The 20194-nt window shown below is 42.0% G+C and overlaps 1 protein-coding gene across 19 annotated transcripts in view; it reads right to left on the reverse strand.

The window, feature by feature from the left end:
• The window catches only part of DST (dystonin), a 748258-nt gene that overhangs the window by 205512 nt on the left and 522552 nt on the right, over positions 1-20194 (reverse strand). For all 19 annotated transcript variants that reach the window (XM_068281416.1, XM_068281417.1, XM_068281405.1 and 16 more), the window contains 5 exons: positions 17496-17662; positions 16720-16876; positions 16500-16626; positions 5802-5858; positions 1971-2203 (listed from right to left, as the gene is read on the reverse strand). In XM_068281416.1, coding sequence (XP_068137517.1) covers positions 1971-2203; positions 5802-5858; positions 16500-16626; positions 16720-16876; positions 17496-17662 — 741 coding nt within the window. The remainder of the gene's footprint in view (positions 1-1970; positions 2204-5801; positions 5859-16499; positions 16627-16719; positions 16877-17495; positions 17663-20194) is intronic.

A 20194-nucleotide genomic window follows, 5' to 3' on the forward strand; every position in this document is an offset into this window, starting at 1 on the left:
ATGTAATACAAATTGTATGCCTGGAATTGGTCTGGTCAAATCTGTCAGGAAGTGAATTTGATTGGCCCAATTCCAAGTTACACACAATTCGCATTAAATTTGCATGCAAGTCAAAATGATTAGTATCTCATTGACCATCTCTATTTCCAAAAAGCAATAAAATGAAAAGCAGTTACATGAAGAAAAACTGTCACCTGTATGCTGTAAGACTTAAAGAGAATCCATACCTTTAACAAAAAAAATACCTCATGAGTGGGAAGCCTTGACAGCAAGCTCGATCCAGGCCCTGATCAGTGGCCTGCACAGGCGCAGTAGCAGCTTTCCGCTTAGGCTCCAGCAGAGCTGATCGGGTCCCTGCGCAGTAGAGCAGAAAGCTCTAGAGCTGATAACTGGACTTTCAGGGGTCCCACCACTGGATCACCTCTGCTGAGGATGGCGGGAGAAACCTCTTTTGGATGCAGAGGCTTCAGCCTCCAGAGGTAGGTACAACCTAGGTGTACTCTTTTTTTACTTAAGGGTCACTTGAAGCCGGTTTCACATTGTAAACTGGCGGCAGCGTTGCAGTGCACTCTCGCAGCACCACCAGGAAAACAGGTCTTCAGAGAACACTGTGTTTGTACGTGGTGCTCCCATTCTGGCCACTAGCCAAGTAGGAAGTGACGCGCACTTGGGGTCACTTCCAGCTTCGGGGTATGCACTTGTGGTCACATGCAAGTATGCATGGAAGCATATTGTAAAATTACACTTCTGGACGTCAACTTAAAAAAAAATTGCATCGCCATAGGCTTACATGATTTCTGTGCCGATGCAGACCACCGCAGAAGACAGGCGGTAACGTAGTCTTGTGCTAGCATTAAATCGGGCACTCACGGTGTAGCGTACAGCAATGTGGGGAGTGTGAACTCCCCCTATAGGAAACATGAGGCTGCGGCAATTTTGCTGCACTGCACCAGTGTAAAAGGGCCCTTAAGGTGCACAAACACATCAACAGATTTTGAATGCTATGAACAGATTGTGTAGATAAGCACTCATGCTACATGGAAGTACCAAAATTGGGCAATCAAAACTGCATGTGTGTACCAGCTTAACAAGCCATTCTGGAAGGAATCATACTGCCCAGTGTCAGACAGGTTTGTCTCAGTCGCAGGTCATGGATCCTGCAGCACACATGGTTACAAAACCCTAAGAATGGATAAGAACAAAACATTGATCATTCTGAAGTGATCTTCTATGAGCCCTACTGGCACGTGTGCAGTGAGACCACACTTGTACATGGAGGGAAGTGCAGCTGCAAAGAACGGTCCTGGCCAACAGTGGAGGAGTTGTGGAGGATCCGGGAATCTCCTGGAGCATCCAGAGGCTTCCCACAACATATGCCAGAAAGACTTCAGGTTCATGTTAAGTGATATGAAAGGAACATGGAACTATGTTTGTCTCTTCTGTGGTTGTGATCTAAGTCGGTGTTTCTCAACATTTTATTGGTATGTACCCCTTTTACAACCCTGTACTCACCAAGTACCCCTTAGCATAGTAAACATTATCACAAGTACCCCTTGACAAATATATATTTAAAGCTAGTACATGATAATTGGTTCTCAACTATTTCCAAGCCTTTACTATTGCTTTTGAATAGCTAAAACACTAATTTCGTGTTGTTTAAATAGGATTTATCATTTTCTACAACTCTAAATTTGTTATTTTTGGTTAAGTATATAAAGCCCGAGTACCCCCTGGAACCATCAGAAGTACCCCCTGAGGTACGTGTACCACACGTTGAGAACCTAGGATCTAAGTAACATGCCTGCATTAACTATGCAGCCAGTGAAGTCATAATATCTGGCTTGCAATTGCAAGCTCTACTGGATCGGTGATAAAAATCCAGGCAAATAAAATATACCTTTAAAAATGGTAATGAAAACTATACATAAAAACCTATGTTCAGCATTTAATGGGTTATAACATACAGTTACCTTATGCTTCTCTACATGGGCTCGCACGGATTCAGAGTCTGTGGGCATTTCCCATGATGCAGCAGTTGTGTGCATTTCCTCAAGCCACTGTACCAATGAGCTGGTGTCATCCTGAATCTGTTGCAGCTGAGTGAGCTGAGCTTCTAGTTTCATAATTCTATCTTTTAACAATTTGCCCAAATGGTCATAACCCTCATTAACATCCATCAATCCTTTCTGCACTACAGCCAGTTCTGTAAAACAACAAGAAAAGCTTAAACAGGACTCCATTGTCATAACAATGTTTATTTTAAACAATGTGACTATCAGATATTATTTAATACACTATATTGTAGATATAAGTAAACTTTTATAGTGCCTGTGGTGACAGATCAAATAAAAGTGGGAATGTGTTACCGTAATTCGTTTTAGACAAATATTAAATTATACAAAATATTACATGGGTGGTCACAGCTATTTATTTAGGGAAATTATTATTTAGTATGATATACATAAATGGGAAGATATTTGAAATATCTTTTACATTGTCACTAGTAATACATCAAACTTATCAGAACATGGCAGGAATTAGCTCTCACTATTCCTGTTGACTTTACCAGCCAGAAAAAAAATTGTCTTTATTAACTGCATTTGGACCACGGTAATTGAAATCTAAGCCCTATTTGTGGCTGCTTAAATTTCTATGACCTCTGCCGTGCCATCCGCTTGCTCACGCCATTCCCGCCACTGTCTGCGTTGCTGCACCCACTCATGCTGACAGCAGATGAAATTTGCTCCTGCCTGATATATTGAAGCTCTTTCCATATATCAGACAGGAGCCAATTTCATTGCTATTAACAGCAATTGCAAAATATGTTGCCTGTAGCAATTTCTCACGATAGAGTGCTTAAAAAAAAGCACTAATCCTGATCATCGGGAATCGTGAGAGTGTACAGTGATTTTACCGCGCAAATCATGGTAAAATCAGGCGCACAAAACGGTAGCTCTACCATTTTGTCACTATCAAGTGTGAATTGGCCCAAAAGCGCAAAAGACTGAAAGGGAAGGGCTGATGATTCGCAGCAATACAGACATGTCTTCTTTCAGGGACTCTCTCCTCTCTTCCCCTGCACACAGTTGTATTCAGTACTGTATGGGCACAAACAACTGATGCAATTACTGATATTCTGCTTTTCTGAGTCTGTGACATTGCTTCTAATGGTGCTTCCATACATATCTCTAAAGATTTGCATAACCCTGTCTAATCCACCTTATGAAAAAGTGCCCTGGGAGGTACTTACCTTGTGACCCTCTACTCTGAGTCCTAAAAAGGCTTCCCCATCCTCCTCAGCAGAGGCAATCCAGTATGGGACCCCCGAAGGTCCGCTTGTCGGTGCTGCACGCAGGCGCACTAGCCACTTTCCATTTGGGCTCCGGCAGAAAAATCCAAGCTTAATCAGGTCCGCTCTACTGGACCCGATCGGGTTGGCTATTTCTGGTGGAGCCCGAGCGGAAAGCCGCTAGTGCACCTGCACAGGCAAGGCACTGTAATTGTTATGGATTGTTCAGGGCTTTCGTCGCTGGATCGGGCTGGCCGAGGAGGAGGGAGTTGGGATTTGGAGAAATGGACCCTTATATAATTCCAATTACTGCATATTTGCACTTAGCACTTTATGTTCACTATTGTTTAAGGCTTGTTTATGCACCAGGGTCCTGTTTGTAAGGACCCACAATGTTAGTACTAGTATCTGGAATTGTTTTTAACTGGTTTTAAATAAACTGGGTTTTAGTTTGTGGATCGGAGTTCTGACCCTTTGTATTTGGTTTATGTGGTGAAGGCCCCACCTGTCAGTATATTGTGCAGTGGGTGGCTGCAGGTCTTTGCATCATAGCGCCGGGAGATATCTACTACAGAGATGACTTTGCCCACCTCCTACCTGAGAGCTAAAAGAGGAAGCAGAAGGAAGAGTGGCTTCCAGTGGGAAGGGTACGAAGAGGAACAGTGAGCTTGGCCTAGATGATCCAGTACTCAGATTCTCTCAGTGACACATTGGAAGAATGGTACACAAGCTAATTTCCAGGCAGGGCTGGGCCAACCACCTATCTCGGCCCGAGAACCCTCTAGTGTGTGTATAAGGCTTTCAAGTGTTTGCAAGCATATGCAATAAAGGATTAATTATACTGCGGGTAGCTTGACTAGCAACAGATTAACTTGTTTGTGTGATCGCAACACTGAATACATGCTGTAAACCATTACTGGACCAACATTGCTGTGAGAACTAAAAGTAAACCTGTAGGGGAAAAAAAAGCATGTTTACTGAGGCATAGGGCCCACTAGAGTGCTTTCAGCAGCGGTTTATACTTTATAGGAATCACCGTTGATTCTAAAAATTGCTATGCCAATAAAATTGGATGGAGGTGAGCCCACTGGTGAAATTGCAATTGGGCCAAATCACAATTTCTCTGCCTGCACCATTTTGCTAGCAATCGCAAAGTATAGGATTAATGCATTTTGCAGCTCTTGTATGACCCAGAAACAACAAGCTTGCCCACAATTCCTTGCAGAACTTCAAAACTGCAAATCACAATCGCTTTTGCAATCGCCAGCACTAAAATAAAATTGCTCAAAATCGCTTTAGAAAACAATGAGCGATTGCGAAAGCAATCTGTAGCGGGTTCCAGGCCTTATATGGCAAACAGAAGAGCACCCTGTATAAAATAAACGATTGCATGTTTCTCAACTCACAGACTGGGCCTATTGGTATGAATCGAGCATTTTCATTTTGCTTAATTTCCCTTCACGCCTGATCAGATTCATGAAAATTCCTATTCTTGTATCACTCTCCGAGGTGTCTGAAGTGAAAAATTCTCTCGTTTTACAGTAGGACCAGGCACTGACTTGGCAATAGCTCCATCTAGTGTTACTTTAAAAAAAGCTCACAGGACACATGTTAATAATGGTCCTTACTGCTATTACTAAATAAATATTCCTGTAACTGTGCTCATTTACCTAGATGATGGCACATCAAAAGAAATAAAAAATAGCTTTAATTAGACCTAGTTTTCACTTCTAAAAGACATGTCATCTCTCTGACAGAGCGAAAAAGTTTTTCTCTTAGTCCAACATTCTTTTGAAGTTCATGAGGTGAACATTTTGATCAAAAAACTAGTTTTTAATAGAGGTAAAGGAAGCCAACGATATGCCAGTCTGCATAATCCATCCCTAGAGTGTGTGCATGTTTTCTGTAAGGGGTTTAAGTGTCATTTGCCATTAACATTCAGTGAGATTTAACCATGTTTTTCCTGGAGATCATACACACGTTTATCCATAACATCTGCATAATATTATGAAGTAGCTAGGCTGCTGACTGAGGAATAGATATTACTTACACCTTATTAAATACAAAGTACTCTTTCACTCATTAGAAACAAAGCGATTATTCTGCAGGAGTGAATATGTTATATGCTATAGCAGCATAGAGGGGTGATATAGCGGCTGGGAATGCGGAAAATAAGCCGCGTTCCCAGCCTGTCGGCGGCTGTCGCCGAACCCGGAAGTAGCCTCCGGCGGGGACAGGACGGAGCGGGGCTGCGAGGGCACCATCCAGGTTCGGGGGGCTGAGGGATGCCCCGGGTGAGTAAATATCATTTTTTATTTTTGACTTAAGTTTTCCTTTAACAGAAAAAGGGGTTTCATTGAAACACCTTCTGCTTTGTTTTCGATTGTGTGTGTGTGTGTGTGTGTGTGTGAGATTGTTGAATGAAGCATTTAATTATCGTTAAGAATAAGCTAATTATGGTACACTTCAAGCATTCCTTTGCATTGTTGCACCTTATTTGTGGTCAGCTTACCTTTATTTGTTAAATTTTCCTTTATTACAGATGATGCAGATCCATTTAAGCTTCTCCCTGCAGTCAAGAAAACATATGAGCTGAAACAATGATTTCTAACCTGTCCATACACATGTATGAAAGACCACTACAAGTATTGGTGCTTGAATTCAGAACATCGTTCTGAATTCACCCGAATACCACACTTAGCACTGAATCTGCGGGCAGGTTCGGGGGGAGTTCACTTACTTTGGCTTCACAGTGCATTTCACCTGACTCTGATACATACTCCATTTAGCTTTGGAAGAAGGAAGTGTAGAGTCATGTGAAATGCACCATGAAGCAAAATTAAGGGCTGTTTTACTTGAATGGCTAACAGCAGCAGCATACTTTACTGCTTATCCGCCGCTCCTGTTTCCATACCTCCCAACATTTTGACATAAGAAAGTTAGACTTTAAGACATGCTCCTGCCACACCTCTACCCACGCACCAACACAACACTCACCATGCATATCACAAAAAATTGCAAAAGATGTAGTTTTCTCATTCAAACCACACTGATCCTTTCTATCACCAGTAGTTTTCCTTCACTTTAGCATTTGAAAATATATCAATTTAAATGATGGGAATAAAGTTTAGAGTCAATTAAACACTTTTTTTCTGTAGAAATATCCATATAGTTACATAGATCTGTACATCAACCATGAAAGAGGGACAAATGAGGAAGTAAGAGGGACAGAGAGACTTGGTTCCAAAAGAGGGACAGTTGGGAGTTATGCTGTATCTTGGAGCGGCTGCAGGCGACCAGCACTTGCAGTGACCACTACATGTGCAACCGAGGCGGGGGTAGCAAGCCTTGGAAGTTACATGCATCAGGTTTTTTAATAAGTAGTAACTGCACCATTTGTCAACCGCTAAGACACATGTTGTATGAAACTTCCCATTCGGTTGCATTGTTTTGCAACCAAAGGGTATGACCCTGGCAATTGGCAGCTAAACTACGCATTTAACTCTGAAAAAGCCGTTAGGCCTTGTTCACATTGCGTTCGGCTTGTTTGTCCGTCCACGTTGGGCTGTTTTTGAGGCATCTTTTTTTTCCCGATTCGCGGCGCTTGGGTGGGCGATTCCTTTTTGTGCTTAGCGGTTTTCTGAGCGTTTTTTCTGAGCAGTTTTCTAATTCACTCCCTGATGCAAGTCAGGAATTGAACTCTTTGACCAGGAAAATAATAAATATGATGTATTTATTTTTAAAAAACGCAAAGTTTTGAGCATTTTGCGTTTCTTCTATACTTTGCATTGAGGTGAAATTGCCTCAAAAGTGGTCCACGCACCACTTTACTGAATGGGCAGCGCATGACCCGCGCTGATATGAACCTTCTCATAGACATTCATTGCACAAGCATTTGGTGGGTGATTTAACCACTTGAGGACCTAGGGCTTTACCCTCCTTAAGGACCGGCCACTTTTTTTCCATTCAGACCACTGCAGCTTTCACGGTTTATTGCTCGCTCATACAACCTACCACCTAAATGAATTTTGGCTCCTTTTCTTGTCACTAATAAAGCTTTTTTTTGATGCTATTTGATTGCTGATGCGATTTTTACTTTTTATTATATTCATCAAAAAAGACATGAATTTTGGCAAAAAAATGATTTTTTTTAACTTTCTGTGCTGACATTTTTCAAATAAAGTAAAATTTCTGTAAAATGTGGACAAACATGTTTTTGATTAAAAAAAAAACCATTCAGCCTATATTTATTGGTTTGGGTAAAAGTTATAGCGTTTACAAACTATGGTGCAAAAAGTGAATTTTCCCATTTTCCAGCATCTCTGCCTTTTCTGACCACCTGTCATGTTTCATGAGGGGCTAGAATTCCAGGATAGTATAAATACCCCCTAAATGACCCAATTTTGGAAAGAAGACATCCCAAAGTATTCACTGAGAGGCATAGTGAGTTCATAGAAGATATTATTTTTTTGTCACAAGTAAGCGGAAAATGACACTTTGTGACAAAAAAAAAAAAAAGTTTCCATTTCTTCTAACTTGCGACAAAAAAAAAATTAAACCTGCCACGGACTCACTATGCTCCTCTCTGAATACCTTGAAGTGTCTACTTTCCAAAATGGGGTCATTTGTGGGGTGTGTTTACTGTCCTGACATTTTGGGGGGTGCTAAATTGTAAGCACCCCTGTAAAGCCTAAAGGTGCTCATTGGACTTTTGAGCCCCTTAGCGCAGTTAGGCTGCAAAAAAGTGCCACACATGTGGTATTGCCGTACTCAGGAGAAGTAGTATAATGTGTTTTGGGGTGTATTTTTACACATACCCATGCTGGGTGGGAGAAATATCTCTGTAAATGACAATTGTTTGAATTTTTTTACACACAATTGTCCATTTACAGAGAGATTTCTTCCACCCAGCATGGGTATGTGTACAAATACACCCCAAAACACATTATACTACTTCTCCTGAGTACGGCGATACCACATGTGTGGCACTTTTTTGCACCCTAACTGCGCTAAAGGGCCCAAAGTCCAATGAGTACCTTTAGGATTTCACAGGTCATTTTGAGAAATTTCGTTTCAAGACTACTCCTCACGGTTTAGGGCCCCTAAAATGCCAGGACAGTATAGGAACCCCACAAATGACCCCATTTTAGAAAGAAGACACCCCAAGGTATTCCGTTAGTAGTACGGTGAGTTCATAGAAGATTTTATTTTTTTGTCACAAGTTAGCGGAAAATGACACTTTGTGAAAAAAAAACAATAAAAATCAATTTCCGCTAACTTGTGACAAAAAATAAAATCTTCTATGAACTCACCGTACTACTAACAGAATACCTTGGGGTGTCTTCTTTCTAAAATGGAGTCATTTGTGGGGTTCCTATACTGTCCTGGCATTTTAGGGGCCCTAAACTGTGAGGAGTAGTCTTGAAACAAAATTTCTCAAAATGACCTGTGAAATCCTAAAGGTACTCATTGGACTTTGGGCCCCTTAGCGCAGTTAGGGTGCAAAAAAGTGCCACACATGTGGTATCGCCGTACTCGGGAGAAGTAGTACAATGTGTTTTGGGGTGTATTTTTACACATACCCATGCTGGGTGGGAGAAATAACTCTGTAAATGGACAATTGTGTGTAAAAAAATCAAAAGATTGTCATTTACAGAGTTATTTCTCCCACCCAGCATGGGTATGTGTAAAAATACACCCCAAAACACATTATACTACTTCTCCCGAGTACGGCGATACCACATGATTGGCACTTTTTTGCAGCCTAACTGCGCTAAGGGGCCCAAAGTCCAATGAGTACCTTTAGGATTTCACCGGTCATTTTTGTTTCAAGACTACTCCTCACGGTTTAGGGCCCCTAAAATGCCAGGGCAGTATAGGAACCCCACTAATGACCCCATTTTAGAAAGAAGACACCCCAAGGTATTCCGTTAGGAGTATGGTGAGTTCATAGAAGTTTTTATTTTTTTGTCACAAGTTAGCGGAAATTGATTTTAATTGTTTTTTTTTCACAAAGTGTCATTTTCCGCTAACTTGTGACAAAAAATAAAATCTTCTATGAACTCACCATACTCCTAACGGAATACGTTTGGGTGTCTTCTTTCTAGAATGGGGTCATTTGTGGGGTTCCTATACTGCCCTGGCATTTTAGGGGCCCTAAACCGTGAGGAGTAGTCTTGAAACCAAATGTCGCAAAATGACCTGTGAAATCCTAAAGGTACTCATTGGACTTTGGGCCCCTTAGCGTACTTAGGGTGTAAAAAAGTGCCACAGATGTGGTACCGCCGTACTCAGGAGAAGTAGTATAATGTGTTTTGGGGTGTATTTTTACACATACCCATGCTGGGTGGGAGAAATATCTCTGTAAATGACAATTGTTTGATTTTTTTTACACACAATTGTCCATTTACAGAGAGATTTCTCCCACCCAGCATGGGTATGTGTAAAAATACACCCCAAAACACATTATACTACTTCTCCTGAGTACGGCGATACCACGTGTGACACTTTTTTGCAGCCTAGGTGCGCTAAGGGCCCCAACGTCCTAATCACAGGTCATTTTGAGGCATTTGTTTTCTAGACTACTCCTCACGGTTTAGGGCCCCTAAAATGCCAGGGCAATATAGGAACCCCACAAGTGACCCCATTTTAGAAAGAAGACACCCCAAGGTATTCCGTTAGGTGTATGGCGAGTTCATAGAAGATTTTATTTTTTGTCACAAGTTAGTGAAAAATGACACTTTGTGAAAAAAAAATAAAAATCAATTTCCGCTAACTTTTGACAAAAAATAAAATCTTCTATGAACTCGTCATACACCTAACAGAATACATTGGGGTGTCTTTTTTCTAAAATGGGGTCAGTTTGTGGGGTTCCTATACCGCCCTGGCATTTTACGGGCCCAAAACCGTGAGTAGTCTGGAAACCAAATGTCTAAAAATGACTGTTCAGGGGTATAAGCATCTGCAAATTTTGATGACAGGTGGTCTATGAGGTGGCGAATTTTGTGGAACCGGTCATATGCAGGGTGGCCTTTTAGATGACAGGTTGTATTGGGCCTGATCTGATGGATAGGAGTGCTAGGGGGGTGACAGGAGGTGATTGATGGGTGTCTCAGGGGGTGGTTAGAGGGGAAAATAGATGCAATCAATGCACTGGGGAGGTGATCGGAAGGGGGTCTGAGGGGGATCTGAGGGTTTGGCCGAGTGATCAGGAGCCCACACAGGGCAAATTAGGGCCTGATCTGATGGGTAGGTGTGCTAGGGGGTGACAGGAGGTGATTGATGGGTGTCTCAAGGTGTGATTAGAGGGGGGAATAGATGCAAGCAATGCACTGGCGAGGTGATCAGGGCTGGGGTCTGAGGGCATTCTGAGGGTGTGGGTGCGTGATTGAGTGCCCTAGGGGCAGATAGGGGTCTAATCTGATAGGTAGCAGTGACAGGGGGTGATTGATGGGTAATTAGTGGGTGTTTATGGTAGAGAACAGATATAAACACTGCACTTGGGAGGTGATCTGACGTCGGATCTGCGGGCGAACTATTGGTGTGGGTGGGTGATCAGATTGCCCGCAAGGGGCAGGTTAGGGGCTGATTGATGAGTGGCAGTGACAGGGGGTGATTGATGGGTGGCAGTGCCAGGGGGTGATTGATGGGTGGCAGTGACAGGGGGTGATTGATGGGTGATTGACAGGTGATCAGTGGGTTATTACAGGGAAGAACAGATGTAACTAATGCATTGGCGAATTGATAAGGGGGGGGGGGGTCTGAGGGCAATCTGAGACGTGTAGGCGGGTGATTGGGTGCCCGCAAGGGGCAGATTAGGGTCTGATCTGATGGGTAACAGTGACAGGTGGTGATAGGGGGTAATTGATGGGTAATTAGTGGGTGTTTAGGGTAGATAACAGATGTAAACACTGCACTTGGGAGGTGATCTGACGTTGGATCTGCGGGCGATCTATTGGTGTGGGTGGGTGATCAGATTGCCCGTAAGGGGCAGATTGATGGGTGGCAGTGCCGGGGGTGATTGATGGGTGGCAGTGACAGGGGGTGATTGATGGGTGATTGACAGGTGATCAGTGGTTTATTACAGGGAAGCACAGATGTAAATATTGCACTGGCGAATTGATAAGGGGGGTCTGAGGGCAATCTGAGCGTGTAGGCGGGTGATTGGGTGCCCGCAAGGGGCAGATTAGGGTCTGATCTGATGGGTAACAGTGACAGGTGGTGATAGGGAGTGATTGATGGGTGACTGATTTGTAATTAGTGGGTGTTTAGGGTAGATAACAGATGTAAACACTGCACTTGGGAGGTGATCTGATGTCGGATCTGCGGGCGATCTATTGGTGTGGGTGGGTGATCAGATTGCCCGCAAGGGGCAGGTTAGGGGCTGATTGATGGGTGGCAGTGACAGGGGGTGATTGACAGGTGATCAGGGGGATAGATGCATACAGTACACAGGGAGGTGGGGGGTCGGGGGGGGGGGGGGTCTGGGGAGAATCTGGGGGGTGGGGGGTGATCAGGAGGGGGCAGGGGGCGGGGATAAAAAAAATAGCGTTTACAGATAGTGACAGGGAGTGATTGATGGGTGATTAGGGGGGTGATTGGGTGCAAACAGGGGTCTGGGGGGTGGGCAGGGGGGGTCTGAGGGGTGCTGTGGGCGATCTGGGGCAGGGGGGGAGAAATCAGTGTGCTTGGGTGCGACATAGGGTGGCTGCTGCCTGCCCTGGTGGTCCCTCAGACACTGGGACCACCAGGGCAGGAGGCAGCCTGTATAATACACTTTGTAAACATTACAAAGTGTATTATACACTTTGTATGCGGTGATCGCGGGGTTAAGATCCCGCCGGCGCTTCCGTATGGCCGGCGGGATGTTGCGGCGGGTGAGCGGTGACAGGCGCCGGCGGAGGATCGTGTAACGGATGACGCGATCGCTCCGCCCATGCCCCTACATGGACCGCCGCCTTTGGGCATGAGCTGGTCCTTGCGGGGTCCACTTCCCGGCCGCCTCTGTGCGTTAGGCGGTCGGGAAGTGGTTAAAAAATCGTCCGCGTGTAAGAAAAACCCCAAAAACGCCTGCAGTGTGAACAAACCCTTAGTGATCACCCACTGACCCTGTCCGCAGGTTCAGTGCTAAAAGGTGCTGAATTGTGGAGTTCTGGTGAATTCAGAACAATGTTTCAAACACCAACACTACACCCTACAGACACCAGATTAACTAAGCACTGCAGCAAAAAAAATGAGAAGGCTAGATTACATTTTATGTAAATTTAAAAAGTAATTCGTTTGTCAGCATTTTTCCACTCTAATGACATTTCCATATAGGGTATATTAATAATTTACACTGCTAGAATGATCAAAACAACAGAAAAACAAATCTGTGAGATTGGCTAAAATTGACTCATTCTTAAGGTGGCCACACACCATACAATTTTTTAAATATCTGTTCAATTTAAGAATTGTAATCAATTTTTCTGACTGATTGTAACATTTTAAAAATCTGACCAATGTACCACACACGTATGTTCAATTTTTCCCCAATTAGAATAAAAATGATTGGAAACTCTGACAAAATTGCTATGGTGTGTATATTAATAAATTGACAATCTTAACACACACCATACAATCTTTAGAAAGATTGAAGAAAAATATCTGGCATTCCGGATCGATAAAAATCGAAGAAACCGGGAAATCCGATCAGATTTTTCAGTCGAATGAAAAAAAGCTTTCGATTTTTTCGGGAGATCCAATCGTTTTTATCGAATTGCCGTAAAATCGGATCATTTTATTGTATCGTGTGTGGCCACCTTTAGTGTCAGGCTACACCTGAATCAAATATAACTAAGGAAAAAAACAGTGTGGATTGTGGCAGTAGCAACATTTGGAAGACAAGTGTAAAGACATAGATTCCAAGTTGGCTGAAGTCGAGTGTGAAGTTTCCACACTTAATTATGATTTGGAGAGCCATGTCATCTGCTGGTGTTGTTTGATTGTGTTTGATCAAGTCCAAAATCAGTGCATTTACCAGGATATTTTAGAGCACTTCATGTTTCCCTCTGCTGCCAAGCTTTATGGAGATGCGGATTTCATTTTCCAGCAGGACTTGGCACCTGCCCACATTGCCAAAAGTACAAATACCTGGTTTAATGACCATGGTACCACTGTGCTCGATTGGCAAGCAAACTTGCCTGACTACAAGCCCATATATTTTCTATGAGGTACTGTCTTGAGGAAGATGAGACACATCAAACCCAGGCTGTTATCAAAGTATCCTGGGCTTCCATTATTATTATTATTATTATTATTATTTTTATTTATATGGTGCCAGCATCTTCCGTAGCGCTGTACATAGTACAAACAAATAGTGGGGAACAAATATACATAAGAAATACAAGACACTATACAGTCATGCCATTGAATAGAATAAATACAGATACATACATAGTTGATAGTTGTATGTACATATGTTAAAATAACAGCAGTATGAGAAACACTAGGAGGAGGTCCCTGCCCTTGTGGGCTTACAATCTAGAGGGTAGTGGGGAGGAAACAAAAGGAATGGAAACACAAGGATTAGTGGGTGAGCCAGTGTGCCTTCAGTGCTGCCTATAGCTAATTATAAGCTTGTCTGAACAGGTGTGTTTTCAGAGTACGTTTGAAGGTTTCCAGACTCGTGGCATGAAGAACCGGCTGAGGGAGGGAGTTCCAAAGGAGAGGGACAGCCCATGAGAAGTCTTGGATGCGAGAGTGAGAGGAGGTGACTAGGCTGGAGGACAAAAGGGTCCCCTGTGAGGAATGGAGAGTCCGGGCGGGAGGTATCTGGAGATTAAAGAGGAAATGTATGGAGGCGATAGCTTGTGTAGAGCTTGGTATGCAAGTGTGAGAAGTTTAAACTGGATCCTTTGGGCAACTGTTAGCCAATGGAGGGATTGGCAGAGAGGGGCTGCCTCAGAGGATCTAGAAGAGAGGTGGATGAGATGGGCCGCAGAGTTTAGTAGGGATTGGAGAGGTGCCAGTCTGCACCTCAGCAGTGCCACAGGCTGACCGCTTCCATGCCACACCACATTCATGCAGTAATTCAAGCATTCACACATCCTGAAAAGTATTGATAAGCATACATGGACATACTTTTGAATAGGCCAACATTTCTGTACTAAAAATCATTTTATTATTGCTCCTATGTACTAATCTAATTCTCTGATATACTGAATTTTGAGTTTTCATTACCTGTTAGCTATAATCAGCAAAATAAAAAGAAATGAACACTTGAAAAATATCACTCAGTAAAATGGATAGTAAAGTGTTAAGAATTAGTTAAAAAATAAATCACACTGCTGTTTACAAATTCATGGCAGCCCGCATGAGAGGGACACTTACCGACGGAGGCTGTACTGGGGTTGCTAGCTGTGCAACGGCATTTCAGCTAGTAGTAAAAATGTCTCATGATTTTAGCCAGGCAGATACATGCAGCCTGTATTACAGCTTCCACTGGTAAGAGTTCCTCTTATGCAGGCTGTCATGAATTTGTACACAGCAGTGTGATTTACACTCACCTAAAGAACTATTAGGAACAACTATTCAATTTCTCATTAATGCAATTATTTAATCAACCAATCACATGGCAGTTGCTTCAATGCATTTAGGGGTGAGGTCCTGGTCAAAACAATCTCCTGAACTCCAAACTGAATGTCAGAGTGGGAAAGAAAGGTGAATTTTGAGCGTGGCATGGTTGTTGGTGCCAGACGGGACAGTCTGAGTATTTCACAATCTGCTCAGTTACTGGGATTTTCATGCACAACTATTTCTAGGGTTTACAAAGAATGGTGTGAAAAGGGAAAAACATCCAGTATGCGGCAGTCCTGTGGGCGGAAATGCCTTGCTGATGCTAGAGGTCAGAGGAGAATGGGCCAACTGATTCAAGCTGATAGAAGAGCAACATTGACTGAAATAACCACTCGTTACAACCGAGGTATGCAGCAAAGCATTTGTGAAGCCACAACACGCACAACCTTGAGGCGGATGGGCTACAACAGCAGAAGACCCCACCGGGTACCACTTACCTCCACTACAAATAGGAAAAAGAGGCTACAGTTTGCACAAGCTCACCAAAATTGGACAGTTGAAGACTGGAAAAATGTTGCCTGGTCTGATGAGTCTCAATAGAGTCAGACTTTGGCGTAAACAGAATAAGAACATGGATCCATCATTCCTTGTTACCACTGTGCAGGCTAGTGGTGGTGGTGTAAAGGTGTGGGGGATGTTTTCTTGGCACACTTTATGCTCCTTAGTGCCAATTGGGCATTGTTTAAATGCCACGGGCTACCTGAGCATTGTTTCTGACCATGTCCTTCCCTTCATGACCACTATGTACCCATCCTCTGATGGCTACTTCCAGCAGGATAATGCACCATGTCACAAAGCTCAAATCATTTCAAATTGGATTCTTGAACATGACAATGAGTTCACTGTAATAAAACAGCCCCCACAGTCACCAAATCTCAACCCAATAGAGCATCTTTGGGATGTGATGGAACGGGAGCTTCATGCCCTGGATGTGCATCCCACAAATCTCCATCAACTGCAATATGCTATCCTATCAATATGGGCAAACATTATTGAAGAAAGCTTTCAGCAATCAATGCCACATAGAATTAAGGCAGTTCTGAAGGCAAAAGGGGGTCAAACACCGTATTAGTATGGTGTTCATTAGTATGAGTGTATTTTTTAACTAATTCTTAAGCCTTTACTATCCTTTTTACTAGCTTTCTCTTCAGTATAAATCATTTTTAGTTTTATTTTTTTATAAATTTCGTGATAGAGGTCCTTTAAGGAAGAAGGTTAATGCATATGGTCACTTTCCCATGTGCAAAATGGAATATCCATAATGCATCACTTCAGGACAGTGCGTGAAGCCACACGAATAATTCCATCTGGCCTCTATTTGTGAGTCAGGCGATCCAGAGCAGCTCTCGTTTATTGCACACCTGTTTTTGATCCTTTCTACTTACGTGCTATAGGTGTCTTATAAATTACTGTACTAGCTGGGGAAGAATTTCATGACTTGCAGAGGCAGAAAAGAATGCATTGCTTACCTAGTCCCACTGTCCTGGATGGAAGCATGTTCTATTTTTCACAGAGGAAGAGATTATATGCAATAATGTTCTGTTTTTAAAAGGTAAAACTGATCTTCACAATGATAATTACATTGGTGGCCTACCTGATTTGATAGTTGATTTGGTCTTGGCAGGTGAAGTCACTGCTGTAATCAGGTTACACAGTTCTGTCCCTTTGCTGTTTACTTTCTGCACGTCTGGAGATTTCTGGGTCCACTCCTCATGCAAGCTCTGTATAGATATAGGTATGATGCTCAGAATAACATTGCATATTCACACTAAAGTGTACAATGCTCAATACAATTCCAGCAGATAGGCTCTAACCTTAGTTTCTTTTAAGTGTTCTGAAAGCTCTTCCACACGTAGTGTCAGCGCTGCTGGTGGGAGCTTCTCATTTACTCTTATGAACCACTGTTTCAAAGACTGAACCAGAGACTGGAAAGAATCCATCTGACTTTGACAGGATGACACATCCTCTTCTCTGAAAGTAAAAGGTATGGAGACAGTTTACACATGTTGTGAAAGCTACAATAGCCCAGTTGCCCACAACAAACAACCAGGTTTCAGCTGAGAAAATGAAACAAGAATCCTGACTGGAAGCTCTGAACAACTGCACCACATCTGCCCCAGTATTCTTAACACATACTGATAAATCAGTCCAAACACATTTTCAAAAATCAAAATAGATTGCAGGAAGAAGAAAGTAATTTTGCTAAATTTTCCAATTGTCAACAGCTTTCTGCTAATGCTTCCTCATTCCTGCACATTGGCTTATGTGGAGGTATGATATTGGTAATTGGATATGTGTAATTACTGAGCTATTGGTGGCACAAAATAATACCAAAATATTAGTAAAACAGATGTTACCAGCACATGTGTGGTGCATGTGAAATGTGTGAATAACGGTAATGGAGGCATTGTACATGGTAGTAGAACATGTAAAAATACAGAAATCTAGAAGAAATCAATCTTTCCTGAGCTACTACTTATCCTAACAGTGCAGAGCAACCTTCAGATGCCAATAGTAGGACAATCTTTCATGCTTCTCAAATACCTTACTCTTAGTAATCAATTGTTGAATGGTATTGTACAGTACTTACTTTGTCTTAACGGTCTCTTCAAGATCTTGGAATCTTTTTGACATGGATTTCACTTTTTCCATCACCAAAGCCTTGTCTCCAGGAAGGGCATGCACACACACACTTTCCACAAGGTTGTGTAAATCGTCCAGGTTCTTCTTCTGCTCCCGAAGTTCACTGTTTGTCTCCTACAATGGAACAAGTAGATATTTGATGTATGCCTATTAAGCAGGTACATCAGCCGACATCAAGTCAAGAAATACAAATGAGTCTATTAAATAGAAAACAAGGGCTTATCAGGAAGTGGTAGTAGCCAGCTTAATTCTTTAGTTGAGCATGTTAGAAAAAATAAAATTAATCTTTAGGTGGCCATAAACTTACAGACCACCAGATTCAACCGTCAGATAGATCCCTGTCAGATCAAATCTGACAGGGATCTATCTGATCTTTGCCACACACTATGGAACGATTTACAATAATTTCAGTATGAAATCTATTAAAAATATATTGAACCACTATGGGCCATCGATATGCCATTGCTCTCGACCCACCGGCGATCAATTAATATCCTCCATCTCAAGCAACGCAACGATTTGCTCGATTTTGGCTGAAAATGTATTGGACCAGTCGCTGCATTGATTTCTAGCAAATTTGATCAAAGGGATGTATGTTATGGGCTATTAGAGACATGAATTGAAATACCATTGTACAGATAACACTCCCTGCCATAAGAGGTGCTGGTACACAATAATAGTTAATTTAATGTGTTATTTTACCTGTTCTTAAATCTACTTAAAATGGGGCCCAAACAATAGTGCAATCCACTTGCACTTCTGATTTTGATCTCATTTTATTATGTTGACGTGTCACCAATTTGCATACAAAACAGAAAAAGGCACATAATTTTGGCAGACCCTTGTGTACCAAACAGGTGTTTAACCACTTCAACTCCAAGGGTTTTTCCCCCTGCAAACACTTTCTGTTTTAAGAAACCAAACTTTTTTTTTCCATGCATTTTAGTAAGGGGGCTTTTTGGACCATTGTTGCCCCTTACACACTCCAATGAGTTCTGGTTCACCATGAGCTTGTTGGTTAGTCTGTACCTCTGGGTTTTTCAAGTCCTACTCCATAGAGCCAAATTAATCCATGCCATGCACTGATGAGGATCAACCAATCTGAAACAGTCTGAATGCATGTTGGATTATTATGGCTCTGTACTAATTATAAGCTGACACATCATTGCATTCCAGTGGATCTGGAGGTGTGTTTAGCTTCTAAGGACGACAATGGTTAATTTGCATATATTCAGCAGTGATGCACTGGGAGACATCTTGGAGTTCACTCCAACGAGAATTATTGCAAATACTTTCTGTTTTAAGAAAGCAAACTTTTGTTTCCCCTTAAAAAAAAAAAGAAGCAATTTTTACCTGTCATCGCTCCTTCCATTAATTTGCCTATAACTTTATTACTACTTATCACAACAAAACAATATATCTCTTGGTTTTTTTGCCACCAATTAGGCTTTCTTTGGGGGGTACTTTTTACTAAGAATTATTTTATCCTAAAAGTGTTTTAACAAGAAAAATAAGGAAAAAATGGGGGGAAAAATCATTATTTCTCAGTTTTCTGCCATTATAGTTTTAAAATAATACATGCCAACGTAATTAAAACCTTGAGAAAGGGCAGACAGCCCGAAACGTTGTGCTTTCTTGTTGCTGTAAACCCGCTGTTGAAAAGCAAATAAAAGCTGAAATTCATCACAGAAGGGTCGAGTCCAGATTGGATTGTATGTGCATGGAACGTAATTAAAACCCACACATTTATTTGTCCATCTGTCCCGGTTATTGCAACATTTAACATTTTTCCCTAGTACAATGCATGGCGACAAAATTTTATTTGCAGAAAAAGGTGCATTTTTTCAGTTTTGTGTCTATACCTAATTACAAGCCCATCATTTATAAAGTAGTAGTAATATACCCTATTGACATACATATTAAAAAAAGTTCAGTTCCTAATGTAAATATTTATATATTTTCTTTTTATTTGTAAAAATAATTTTTCTTGCCCCCAACATTTTTGAGGCTAACTATTGGCTAGTGTGGGAGGTCAGGGGTTAATTTACAATGTAAAAATAATGTTAAAATAAGTTCTTTATTGAAAAAAAATGTAGATATAATTTTACCATTTGGCCACAAGATGTCCTTGCAGCTGACTTCCATATGCGTAGTATTACTATGCAAAGAGGAAGTGATGCATAGGCGGTCTTTGTAAATAGTGGCCCCATCTCATAGATTGCTGCGGTCATTCACATGAGTGTGTGTGTGTGTGTGTGGGGGGGGGGGGGGGGTGCGATCGGGAATGCACAGTGGGGAGGGACGTAGTAGCTACGTCCTTCGACGGAGTTATGGCATTTTGCAGGGACGTAGTTACCTGTCCCGGGGAGGGGAAGTGGTTAAATATGCTGATTGCTTCTTATGTAAAAACAATAATACAGTCCAGTATGAGGGCACATAAAACCTTCACCTACTTTATTAAAGAAAATGTATTATTATTAAGTAAATGTATTAGTTTTCCTAAACGGTCATGACTGTATTGAAGTGATGCATTTGTTACTAAGCTTGGGAAGAAGCAGTGGATAGGCACACATCAAATACTGTAGCATTGCTATAAAGATTGGTTTTACATTCCCTCATAGTGCCATGTGTGTTTTCAAATGAGAA

Source organism: Hyperolius riggenbachi, chromosome 4 (assembly GCF_040937935.1).
Source record: "Hyperolius riggenbachi isolate aHypRig1 chromosome 4, aHypRig1.pri, whole genome shotgun sequence".
Taxonomy (NCBI): domain Eukaryota; kingdom Metazoa; phylum Chordata; class Amphibia; order Anura; family Hyperoliidae; genus Hyperolius; species Hyperolius riggenbachi.